The 12,813-nt window shown below is 45.6% G+C and overlaps 1 protein-coding gene across 14 annotated transcripts in view; it reads left to right on the top strand.

The window, feature by feature from the left end:
* KHDRBS3 (KH RNA binding domain containing, signal transduction associated 3) overlaps positions 1-8,204 on the top strand; it is a 623,624-nt gene extending 615,420 nt beyond the window's left edge. For all 14 annotated transcript variants that reach the window (XM_079901866.1, XM_079901864.1, XM_079901860.1 and 11 more), the window contains 2 exons: positions 5,609-5,667; positions 7,487-8,204. In XM_079901866.1, coding sequence (XP_079757992.1) covers positions 5,609-5,667; positions 7,487-7,578 — 151 coding nt within the window. In that variant the 3' untranslated portion in view covers positions 7,579-8,204. The remainder of the gene's footprint in view (positions 1-5,608; positions 5,668-7,486) is intronic.
* The last annotated feature ends 4,609 nt before the right edge of the window (positions 8,205-12,813 follow it).

Genomic DNA, 12,813 nt, shown 5'->3' with positions numbered 1-12,813 from the left:
AACATCGTTTCTCCCTGGAGCCGTGGAAACGTCCAGTAACTTCCCATCTTACTCAGGATAAAGAAACCAAAGCCTTTCAGTGGCCTGCGTGACCCTACATGACTCACCCCTGCCTCCCCCTCATCCCCTCTGCTCCAGCTGTGCTGCCTTCCTGGTCCCAGATGGACCAAGAACGTGCCTCCTTAGGACCCTGGCACTTGGTAGTCCCCAGCCCAGGATGCAGTCCCTCAGACGGCGTCTGCTGTGTGTGGTCAGCTGTGTTACATCTACTGACCAGTCACATGACAGGCCTGAGAACTGACCATTGAATTTAGCAACTTGGAGTTCATTGGTTACCTTGACAAGGGATGAAAATTTTAAGAACAGTAGTGGGGATGATTGCAGTATATTGGAAAGCATGGTCAGCATAATCCTTTTGAGGGAGGGAGTGAGACTAGAGAGAGGAAATTGTAGTCAGAGTGGAATATACGAAATTGGAGCGAGGTGGGGGAAGACTGACGTTATCAGTGTGACAAGGTCTAGGATGTGACCTGGGAGGTGGTGGCTAAAGGAGACTCGAGACAGGATCAGTGGACACGAGCGGTCCAGGGGCTCGAGAGACCAGCTTGTCTGAAGGATTGCCTGCATATGGAAGGCACCAGGACTTAGGACAGCGATACTGTCGGGAGGTTCAGAGCTGGGTGTTTGTGCGGAGGTGTGGAGCATCGTGGTTAGAAGTGGCAGTGGTGTGTCTGTAGGGCGGCGGTGGTCGCAAAGAGAATACTCACCCTTCCTGCGCTCCCAGTGGTATGTGGGCTGTGGGGCATAAAAGAAGAGGGCAGGGCTGCCAGGTAAGAGCTGTCATTAGAGGAGAAGGAAGTTTCCATTGAGGAAGAAGGTAAGAGAATGTCCAAAGAGGAGGCTGAGAATATGTAAAGTGTTTTGCCCACGATGAGCCATGAAGGAATTCCAGAGGGCACGGTCGGGATGGAGATGAGGACAGATGGGGGTGGGCAGAACTTTACAAGCACTGGAGGTAAAGAGTAACTAGTGGGCTTCCCTGGTGGCGCAGTGGTTGAGAATCCGCCTGCTAATGCAAAGGACACGGGTTTGAGCCCTGGTCTGGGAAGATCCCACATGCCGCGGAGCAACTAGGTCCGTGAGCCACAACTACTGAGCCTGCGCGTCTGGAGCCTGTGGTCTGCAACAAGAGAGGCCACGACAGTAAGAGGCCTGCGCATGGCGATGAAGAATGGCCCCCGGCTCTCCGCAACTGGAGAAAGCCCTCACACAGAAACGAAGACCCAACACAGCCATAAATAAATAAATAAATAAATTTATTTAAAAAAAAAAAAAAAAAAAGAGTAACTAGTGGTCTAGAGTTCCCTGAGCTGCACAAATACAAGCAAAGGGCCTAATGAGATGAGTTCCAGCGACTCCAAACTAGAAATTCTGGAGAGGCGTGAAGAGGTTGAAGGGATATGGGACAGATTCGTGTCAGGAGTTCCTTCTTAATCCCGTTCGTGGAGACAGGGTGATGTGGGAACCCGGAGTCTCTGTCCTCCTCTTGAACGCCTGTCGATGGCCTGGGGAGACGTGGATTTGGTCCCAGTGCTGCCGTTTGCTCCTTGACCCCCCGTGTTTCCGTCCACTGCCGGGCCTATTTCTTGACTCTGGTTGATGGGATCGAGAACCTCCAGGAAAGCCAGGAATTATGCTGAACGTTTGGACTTCCTTCACCCCCTGATATGGGGTAGAACGCAGAGGACAGATAGAAGGCCTGGGGAGACGTGGCCCTGGTGCCAGTGAGGGGAGCCCATTCTTGATCTATTGAGGGAGGGGGCTTCCCTTGACCCCTTGTGATGAAGTTGAGGCATGGTCAGCCTAACGTGTTTTCTTGCATATTATTAATATTGTAAGTGTTGTACACATAAATGAAGAAATTTTTAGAATTTTTCCCCTTTGCCATATGTTGGTTTTTTAGTTTATCCTTGGGAAATAGGACACGTCTTTGGTTAATAGACATTTGAGGTGCACGAAATGAAATCCTGCAGAAGCAATTCAGATGGAACTGACAGGTACGAGAATGGGGCTCAGCTGCTCCCAGCTTCTTGGTTTGATGACAGTCTTGAAATAAATAATCAGAAACTGGGTGAAATGTTAGCAAATGTCAGTTTAAAGTTTTCACTTGTCAAAACTAAGATTGTCTTATCACCAAACCATTGCAGGACCAAATTATGCTACCTTTTATTCTCCTGTTCATCGGGAAACATTCTTCACCCCTGATTTTTTTATGCTGAACCACGTTAGAGCACTCCGCGGATGGATTTCCGGTCGACACTGCTCTTCGTTCCTGCTCACTCCGTTTAATAGAGAGGACTTGGTTTGGGCAGGAGGCAGTTGTTTGATTCCTGTTTGTGGGTCTCAGTACCTGTCACTGACGGTTCCAAGTTAAACAGTGGGGACCTGTCTCAGTAAAGAGAATTCTTTTCAGCTTTATGAAGAGGTCACTCTCATTGTTTCTGTGCAACGAAGAGAAAATTTTAAAGAGCATCGCAGCTTTATTTGTCTAAGGAGCCATTATGATGTAACTTCTGACCTTTGGAAAGAAGACTGAGGTTCACTTAATTTAGTGCTGAGTTTTCCAGAAGCAATAGCCAATTTATTTTCAACAAAATGAGAATTTATGTTGACTGCTTGTGTCCAGATGCTGTACATGAGCCATGGAGAACGTTAGGGCTGCTCTGGCCAGAGTCTGGGCAGCCCAGCGCAGGGGGATTCGGCAGGGGGAGGGGCACGCAGACTCAGCGGGAGGGTGGGCAGCTGCCCCAAGTCCGCCCAGCCCTGGGAGGCCCAGGTTTTAGACTCAGATGTCTTGACCCGTATTTGGCAATGACATTTTATCAAAAGTTCCGCTTCTAAATTTCTATCCGCAAGACGAGAAAAACCTTCTACTTTAATAGCGGTTCTCGTATTGAAAGCTATTTAATCTTAAGAGGTAGGGATGCCGTATTTTTTTGCTGTTGCTTGTTTTTGCTGGATTTTTTTCCTTCTTGAATATGAAGGTCTCTCTGTTCCTTTTTCAGCTAGTCCCTCTTTTCTTCTCGCCATAAATATGTATAATACTTGGATGGAAAATTAGGACTACAGAAAGGGAGAGGAGGAATTTGAGACCAGAGAGAGAACTAGGCAGTTAGAATTTGCCGTGATCGTATGGCATTGGGTTTCGCGTGGACCCTGACTTCTGTCTCCAAGCATGAAGAGGGATCACGTAAGCCCCAGGGGAGCGAATAGGACATTCTGGAAGAGTGGCAGAGCAGGTGGGAGTCAAGCAGGAACCACCGGATTAAGGGGGCCGGGCACGGCGCGCGCCGTCCGCTTCTAGCGTGGGTAGGTGCTCAGCACGGGGCAGAGGCGCGTCCTGAGCCTTGAGCACAGCTGCTGCCCCATGAGCTGTGTGACTCTGGGATGGGGGCGCCCTCACCGAGCCTCGTCTGTAGAAGCACAGCGATTCCACGTAGACCCGTGGGCTCGTGCCTGTGGAGAAGCCGTCAGGACGGCAGGGGTCCAGCTCAGGAAAGTCCACTCCTCTCAGGCTCCCTTCCTTTTCCCGGGGTTCTCTAGGAGTGAGTGCCAGCTCTCAGCTGTCCTCGGAAAAATTGCAGATCGCTGCCTGGTGTAATAGGTCAGCCGTGGGAGGGACTGCTCTGTTCCTGGGCTCCAGTTAAAGCAGCCAGCGGAGCCCGCAGCACACTCCAGGCCAGAAAGCTCACACCGTCACCGGCCTGGTGCAGTGTATTGATTAGCTTTTGAGGACGTGATGAAACCAGGATAACAAGAATCTGGCCTGTGTTTGCGCGTGGAGGAAGCATTCTGTGCTGAGGAACATCCCAGCGCAGGCCTTTTATCAATGCTTATTCACCCTGCTTAACACGACTCCTTACAGACGCTCAGCTTGCAGCCCGCTTCCGCCTCTGTGCCCGGCACGCCACGCCCACCGCTCACCCCGTCTTCAGCTTCACCGGGGCTCTCAGAACGTGCTCAGGCATCGCCGTCTTGTCCAGACACAGCAGAGGGCGGAGGTGCCCCTTCCTCTGTACCCAGGCACTCAGTTCCTGGAGAGCGAGGGCCCGTGGGGGCCAGGAGAGGGGTGAGACACGGAGGAAGGGCTGTGACGGGGACACACCCAACCCTGGGAGGTGGCAGTGTGCTCTGAGGAAGTGGCAGTTAGGCTAAAGAGTGGGTGGGAGGCGCTTGGAAGGAGAGGGAAGGGGCACATTTCCAGCAGAAGGAGGCGCCATCCCCACAGGCTTGAGGCAGACGGGCTCGCAGCTCCCCGCCTCGGGCCCTTTCCCTCATAGGACCTGCCTCCTTGGGCTGCAGTCAGTGGAGTTGATGATTAGCCTCTGATGATATTTACCTGAGAAACCAAAGGTGGGAGGAGAGGACCAGGTGCGGGTCTCGCCGGTTGTGTCGCCTGTATGTTCCCTGTGAGATTTTAGGCTGGCCTCCCAGCTGTTGTGATCTGCAGTATCCTTGCCTGTAAGATGGGCACGGCAGCCCTGCTTTCTCACCTCAGGAGCTGAGGTGACGGCTGCTCGGAGCTGGTGCAAGGCGACGCCCACAGCATGGATTTTATTACTCACTCCGTGTCGTCCTAGGGTGTTGCTGAGCTGAGCTGATCATTTTCCGTTTTGATTAGAATTTCTTACTTGATTGCATCAAGTTGGAATAATGAGAATGTTTATTTCCAGGACAATCCAAGATAACAAATTCAGGATGATTGTTTCCCTACAAAATTAAGAAGAGGGGGAAAGGGGAGAGCAGGAGAGAGTGCGTGAAAGCTCTCCTCCGATGCTCAGAATAGCATTAGAAACTGGATCATACCCGCCGTGGTCGAGTCATCCAGATTTTCCACAGATTCGTTCCTGTGAAAGGTTATGCCTAGTTCACATCCTTCGTGTGTGTGTGTGTGTGTGTGTGTGTAGCCTGTTTTGCATCGTCTACAGAATGGCCGTGGTGCCAGACCCCCTCCCTCCCGGTGTCTCAGGGATGTTGTGCCTTGGAATACAGCTGTGCCTGTGCTTTGGAAAGATTCCTGGCCTCTGTCCTCACAGACTTGGCCAGGGCTGGTGACTGGACCGCAGGGGCCTTTCCCGCCCCTGTCACACACAGTCCTCCTGCTGGGCAGCCACTCCCGATGGGAACGGGATGGTGCTGGGCAAGTAAAACGTTTCATCCCGTAATGGTGTTACTTTATTGTAAAGTGAACTGCCCACGGGTCACACAGCATTGAGTTGTCTGGTCCGTAGGTTTGTGCCTTCCGTGGACTTTGCATCAGTTGGAAAGAAGCCGTGGCTGTCCTTCCTCCTGTCCCCTGTCCCTCACACGAGCCCAGCCCAGGTTCCGGGTGCACAGGCTGTGATTGTCCACCGCACATGCGTCTCCTCTCAGGCCACAGGCCTCTGTCTTCTCTGTGGGAATTCCTTTCAGTGTTTATCCCTGCCCTTTATTAGTTATCTTTAAGTTTTAGAATTCTTCCTCGAGTATGATTTAAACTCACAGGCAAGTCAGTTTGTCCTAACTATGTTTTCGTCTTTCTCTGCTTGTTCTGTTTTGTTCAATACAGTGGTGCTGATTACTATGATTATGGACACGGACTCAGTGAAGAGACTTACGATTCCTACGGTGAGTAAATGGCCAGAGTGGAGCCGTAAATAGAAAAGGTCATAGAAACAGCTTGAAGATCTTAACTCAGGGGAAATCTCATACAGACCGAAACTGAGACAGCAGCTCCCTCTCGGTTCATCTGTGCTTATCTAGCTATCTTCAGGAGCTCCTTAAGGTTTAAATTTAATTTTTAAAGAGGACTGAAGACTTGCAGAAGATTACAGGAATTCAGATTCTAAACTTAGATTTTCTGTTTGGGATGATTGCCATGTGCTGATTTTCTCACTATTGAACAGTGTGCCAAACGGCAGACACTTGATAGAATGGATCTCTTTGAAGTGTCTTTGCTTCTTGACAGTAAAGAAAATGAAGCAATTGAGACTACAGCCCTACAGTGATTCCACCACCCCCATCTTTATATTTTAATTTATTCGCAATCTCAAATCCTCTAAAAACATTACGGTGAGAATCATTCAGTAAAGGTTACGGAAGCACTGAGCTGGGAAGGAGATGCACCGCTCTCTCAGGCTTACGGGGAGACATCGAAACCCCACTCATTTCAGTGGGAGCTGGCCGAGATGCCGGGGAACCCATGTCCAGAGTCTCAACATGCAGAAGGACGACAGGTTTAATTAAAAGCATTGGCGGCAGCAACTTAACCGTACTAAGAAGCTCCTTTGCCACGGGGCAGAGATCAGAGAATGTGAGGCCTCAGTCAGTTGCAAAGCTCTGATGAATGCTTAGTGCCCAGTGCGAGTGAATCAGGATTCTCGTTAAATGGATGTTATGACATTTCTCTGAACATAACTGAAAAACCATTTGCCAGTGTTCCCTTTGAAGTGCATTTTGTTGTATCACCTGCCCCAAGCCTTGATGAGCGCACCTTGGTTTTTTTTGTTGTTGTTATTCGTAACAGACGCTTCAGAGAAATACCTTGGCTTGCTGAATGCTGTCTACTTAAATTGATGCAAGTTAGCTGGAGGGAATGACGTTGATTGCATGTTTGTATCAAATAAGAGGTCATTTTCAGCGTTTTTTCCTTCACAGCTTTTTTAAATTGGTCTCCACAGAGGCATGGCTTTTAAAGCGCAGTGTGTTGCAGCATGGATGTTAACTGCTTGTTGTCAAAGACCCGCAGATCACTCACTGACGGCCCAGAGATGGGGGCTGATTGAATGTCCCCCTGTTACAAATAACATCGTTTGGTATGGATTTAGTACTAGGATGAAAGCAATTTGACATTGTCATTGAGATTATTTCATGTCCAGGAAGTATTTTTGAGGCATAACTCTCCACCCAGTACAACCTTCATTGACTCTTTGAGGGACCTGTGGAGAACGAGGCATCATTTCCCCCTCCCAAGCTGCCCGTTTCCATTTTGCGCTCCAGTTTGCTCTCCTTTTGCCTTCACAAATTTTTATCTGTGTTTTCTTTGTTTTTGAAGAAGAAATCCAAGTGACCCTTTTCCCATTCTCTTTCCCATCCATAGATGTCTTCACGTTTAGCAAGAGGCAGTTCAATTTGCTGCTTGAGTTTGCATTTGTTAAATGAGTGGCCGAAAGGAATTTCCTGCAAAGTTGGTTGCCGTTTAAGATACAAAAATTATTTGTCTTCCCAGGCTGGTAGGTTTTGCTAGTGAGAGGACCATTTTCCATTGTGTTCGTAATTTTTTTTTTTTTTTTTAAAGCGAATTCCCTTGGGTTTTTTTAGGACCTCGGGGGATACATACCTTCAATATGGCATCTACCGCTGGTTCAGGGCTAAGTTAGATTCTGAAAAATGAAGCCAGTGGGATCCCTGGCAATGGTCTAACTGTGATTGATCTGACTGACTTTAGGGCAAGAGGAGTGGACAAACTCAAGACACAAGGCACCCTCGGCGAGGACAGCAAAGGGCGTCTACAGAGACCAGCCATACAGCAGATACTGATTGTACTGTCTGATGTTGTGACATAGCCAGGCTCCACCAGTCCTGTATACTGTTCAAAGTAATGGTTTTCTATGAACAATCCCTTTTTAAATAAATCAAAGTGCTTAACATCTGAATGGATGGAATTTAAAATTACTTTGTTGAAACATCAACCTGGGCAGAAAAAAGAAAAAAAAAAAGACATGTAAAATTTTGTTATTTCCAGTCTGTATATGAAAAAATAGGTCATCAAAAGGAACACAAATAACTTTGATTAACTAGTGTTAAACAAAAAAGATAGGTTTACTAAATATGTTAATCCATCCTTTTAACATAAGCCTCACCTTTCATTTTAAAGGTTTCCATAGAAATTTAGTTATTTTATCTTTCAGCCATATGCTAGTTTTTTTTTTTCTCTTGCCAACATGCGTAAAAAGGGAAGCCAATTACAAGTGCAAATAATGTGGTATTCTTTTGTAACTCAAGTCTTGAAATGTTCTGTAGTGTTAAGCAAAGTCTCCTCTTGCTTGATACTAAATAAACTTTTGAAAGAAATTTTGTGTGTGTGAGCTAACAGTTTCATGTCTCTCTTATTTAAAAAGGCCTTCATAAATAGTCGTAAACAGGGAAAGGATTCATTTAACAACGCTTGTCAAAAAAGGGTCACACTAAACATTGTACAACTTATTTAAAACATGGTATAAAATTAAATGTACCATTATATACTCACCGTAGATTTAAATGCTGTTTAAAGAGTCCAAATGGTATCAAGCTGCTTGAGTGGCACGTTAAAAACTACGCAAAACCAAATCTTGTTTAAAAACTGGTTTTAAAATAACTACTGATTTTCTGAAAAAGATGTGATCAGTTTTCATCTTGTTGAGCGTTTTTTCACTAGTGCAACTTTGGATTTTTTATGAGAATTTTGGTACCTTAATGAACACCTCGCTCCATGCTGGAAGCAATAAGCACAAAGCTTTTAAAGACATTCTGACTTGACTAATTGAGGTCGCACTCGCCAAGGCTGAGGATGTGTAACCCTTAAACGGTCTTCATTTTCAAAGGTAAATAAATCAAATAAGATTTTAATCTCACTTAATTTATCTTAATATAACTAATAAAACCAGGGAGGTTACAACTTAGCAAGTTTCATTATCCATTTTAGAAAGGTTTTAAGATCACCTAAATTCTCATTTTAAAAAGTTTAATTTGTTTTAGTAATCTAAAAAGCCTTAGTTTAGTCAGTTTAATTGGGGCCAATTATTCCCTATTAAACAAATGTAAAACCTCATAACTAGTTGTTTGTAATATACATTCTTTGGTTAGTAATTGAGGGCACTTCTTAAAACTGACAAATATTTAATAAAGTTTTTCTTTAATCATTTGGCTAAGTTTTTTTTTAATTGTAGATTATGTAAAATGTTTGATTTTTATTTCCTGAGGGGTTTCCTTCTCTTTGAGTAAAAAGGTCTTTTCTTTTGTTAGGAAGTGTTGGCCATCTTGGAAAGTGAAAGGAAGGTTGTGTCCGTCCAGCAGACACAGGTGAGTGCCTCTGTTCCAGTCATTTGATGTGCTTCTCTGAAGTCGCGCGGAACATTTCCCACACTGTTCCCACCACCAGCACTAGTGACCGTGGCTAACTAACTTCCTGAATGTAAGCAAGTCAGACCCAGGGAGCTCTGCGTAAGCTGCAGAGGTGGGAGGCTCGGCCGGTCACACTGTGTAAGTAACTCCGTTACTTTCCTCAGTAAAAACGTAACAGGCTAGTCGGTAGCATGAAAAGTTTTTCAAAAGTATCAAGTGAAAAAGCAGTTTACCGCTAGCAATACTGTCGTCCCAATTTTATTTTATTTTATTTTATTTTTTTTTTTTTTTTTTTTAAATTTTATTTATTTATTTAATTTTGACTGTGTTTTGGGTCTTTGTTTCTGTGCAAGGGCTTTCTCTAGTTGCGGCGAGCGGGGGCCGCTCTTCATCGCGGTGCACGGGCCTCTCACTGTCACGGCCTCTCGTTGCAGAGCACAAGCTCCAGACACGCAGGCTCAGTAGTTGTGGCTCACGGGCCTAGTTGCTCTGCAGCATGTGGGATCTTCCCAGACCAAGGCTCGAACCCGTGTCCCCTGCATTGGCAGGCAGATTCTCAACCACTGTGCCACCAGGGAAGCCCCCAATTTTATTTTTAAAAAATAGACTGTATATATTCTCTCTATATATATTCATAGGCAAAATATTACATGGATATGCTGGAAATTTTTGACAGTAATCATCTTAAGCTTGTGAAAGTATGATTTGTGTATGTGTCCTTTTCTACTTTGAGTTTTGCAAAACAGATTATTGCTTTTAATAAGATAAATATGATGAGGTGTATTTTATAAAATTGTTTCATAAAATTTTAAAAATAGGGATCTGTGAAGGAAAGGTGTCCTTAATCAGGTCTCACTTTTTAGATATTCTTGCTTTTTCCTACACCGTCAGAAACACTGCTTAGGCCCCGACGTTCCAGAGAATCTTACTTAAGAGTGTGTGTATCTGAGCCCTGCCCCTCACTGGGTGACGCTGGCCAAGACCCCCTTTGGACTCAGCCCAGGGAGGACCTCGCTCATCTCTCGCAGTTGCTCTGAGCATTACGTGAGGCAGTGTTGTGAGAGTGTATTGTAACCTGGAAGGTGATAACAGTAATGCAGAGTTTAATTGTTGAAGTTGAACATGCATGTTTCGTATGAAGGGGAAATATATGAGCTTTTTTTTTCCTTAATCACCAAAATTAACCTGAGATAATTAAATTACTCTTAGGAAGAAAATAGTTCTCTTCACTCTCATAAGTCAAAATAAGCGTTCTGGTTTTTTTTGTTTCTTTTTTGTTTGTTTGTTTTTGGGGGTTTGGTTTTTTTTTTTTTTTGGTGCTTCTCTTCTTGTACAGAAAGGGAATGTGGTATGTCACATATTTTTTCAATTCGCGATGTTATATTGAAATTTTTTCACTATTTAATAAATAATTTTTTTTTTTTTTTTTTTTTAGCAATTGGCATATTGAATAATAAGTGTAGGTTTCTTTAATCAGAAATTTTGGACAGGTCCCTGGAGGGTAAATCCCCAGATAGTCTTCAGAGCTAATTCATGGGACTTGTTCAATGTTATGTTTATTTTCATTTTATTAAATAATCCACAGCTCCATTGGACTGTAAAAAGGGGTTGTGAGCCAGAAAGGTCAGGAACCACCAGGAATGCTCTTGGACAGGAGCTCTTCCGCTTGGCTTTCTAAGGCTTCCCTTATTCGGCAAATACTCTACTGAGCCTCATTTCTCCCTGTTTCAGTAGGAGGACTTGCAGACAAGCAGCCTTCTCCTGTCCCTGAGCGCACCCTGCATCCTTCCCAGATCTTTCCCCTGGCCTTTGTCTACCCCCCTGGGATTCGTGTATCTTCTCATTTGACAACGTTTACTGAGCGCGAGTTCTTCCCCAGATGCAAAGGTCTATAGGACGTGGACCTTACGCTCAAGTAGTTAGCATGGATGGAGGTGGTAGAGGACACACCAGCACTTGCTGCCCCTGGGCCTTTGCCCCTAGAAACCATGCCCATCCTTCAGGACTCGGCCCCACACCCTCCCTTCCGTGTCTTTAGCAGTGAAACCACGATCCCTCCGTGCTCTCTGAAATAGTGTGCTTGGTTTATACTTCTGCGTTTTAGTATTGATACCATATGACTTAGATTGGTTATAAGTTGCCATTATGACCAAGTCTGTGCTTAATCGCTTTCTGTAAATGACTTCATTGAATCCTCACAACGCTAAGAAGGTGCGTGTCATCTCCATTTTGCGGAGGAGGATGCTTAGGCTTCAAGGGGTGAGATCACCGTGTGGGACCCCAGGCCCTGTGACTGGTAGAGACAGTTTTGGACCATCCACTCTGATCCAGAGTCTTTGTCCTAACCGTGCCGTTACACTGTCCGCTCTCTGGGCTAGCACTCGCTCTCCCATTAGATTAAAGGCTCCTTGAGGGCAGGGGCTAATTCTTATGTCGCCTTGTATTCCTAGAAGTAAGCCTCACAGCACTGAGTGTTGGCAGACGCCCCTCTGCTTCTGTCCCACCCTGCCCCACATTCCTCCCTGGAGAGATTCTTTGGCTGTAGTTAGGTTCTGAATCTTGCTTTGTTCAAGACATTGCAAGTTGAGTAAGTATCAGCGTTCATGCAGACACGTTGGCTGGGCATCTGCTATGCTGCAGGCAGTGGAGATGCAGTGGTGACAACAGTCTGCTGGCGAAGTGGGCCAGTCAGGCGCCAGTGACTGGGCGGCGACAGATGTAGCGTGGGAGAGACATGGACGCCAGGCGGGGTGGCAGAGGGGGGACGGGTGCCAGCAGGGCTGTAAGGACCAGTAGAAGGCAACCATGTAGGGAAGGTCTTCTTGGGAGCAGTCGTACCCAGCTCTGTCATTTACCAGCTTTGTCACTTAACCTTACTGAACTTCAGTCTCCACTGCAGTTTCCCCATCCATACAGTGGACACAGTCGTGGAATCTAGCTCAGTATAGCTGTGAGGATTAGAAGCATGCCTGGCACAAAGCTAGGTACGTGCTCTTGCTTGTTGCTTTATGCAGATACTTGGATTATAAGAAAACACAGTTATCTAGGAAATTTCGATTGTTTAGGTAATTAGAGAAAGCTGTAGATGATGCTGTCTGTGTGGGCAAAGGGGCACATAATGAAGGATCTTGCAAGTCCTGCTAAGAAGCTTAAATACGGTGAGCCCACGTTGAAATGTAATAAATATCCCCTAGGCAGAGGTGGTGCCTTTTTCAGCCTGTGTTCGAGCAGGAACTTTGTACAGACCTCTGTTTGCACTGGTTATTGATCTGATAGCCAGATGGTGAGAGCCTTAAAAAGGGGGGGGCCTAACCTTTCCATCCTTTTGTTCCATCTCTTAGCACAGGATTTGGCAGCCGAAAGCGTTGAGCAAGAGAGTGACTGTGAAAGAATGACATTGTCGGTGCGATCAATATGATTCGTTAATAGGCCGTGTTAGGAATGGTTAGGAATAGTTCACAGAGACCCAAAAGAAGGAAGAAAAAAAATCACTCATGTAAATAGTAATAGTCTAACTCAAAACTAGACAGTGACTCTAGTCACTGTGTACAGAGAGACAGGTCCCAGAATTTAAAACAGATGATTTGATGAACAAAATTAAAATGTAGTCAAAAATCTAATAAACCAAATTAAGCTGCTTTACAGGTTATATGTGATAAGTATAAATAATAA

Source organism: Stenella coeruleoalba, assembly GCF_951394435.1.
Source record: "Stenella coeruleoalba genome assembly, chromosome: 17".
Classification (NCBI taxonomy): Eukaryota; Metazoa; Chordata; class Mammalia; order Artiodactyla; family Delphinidae; genus Stenella; species Stenella coeruleoalba.
This window is presented reverse-complemented; position numbering and strand designations above follow the sequence as displayed.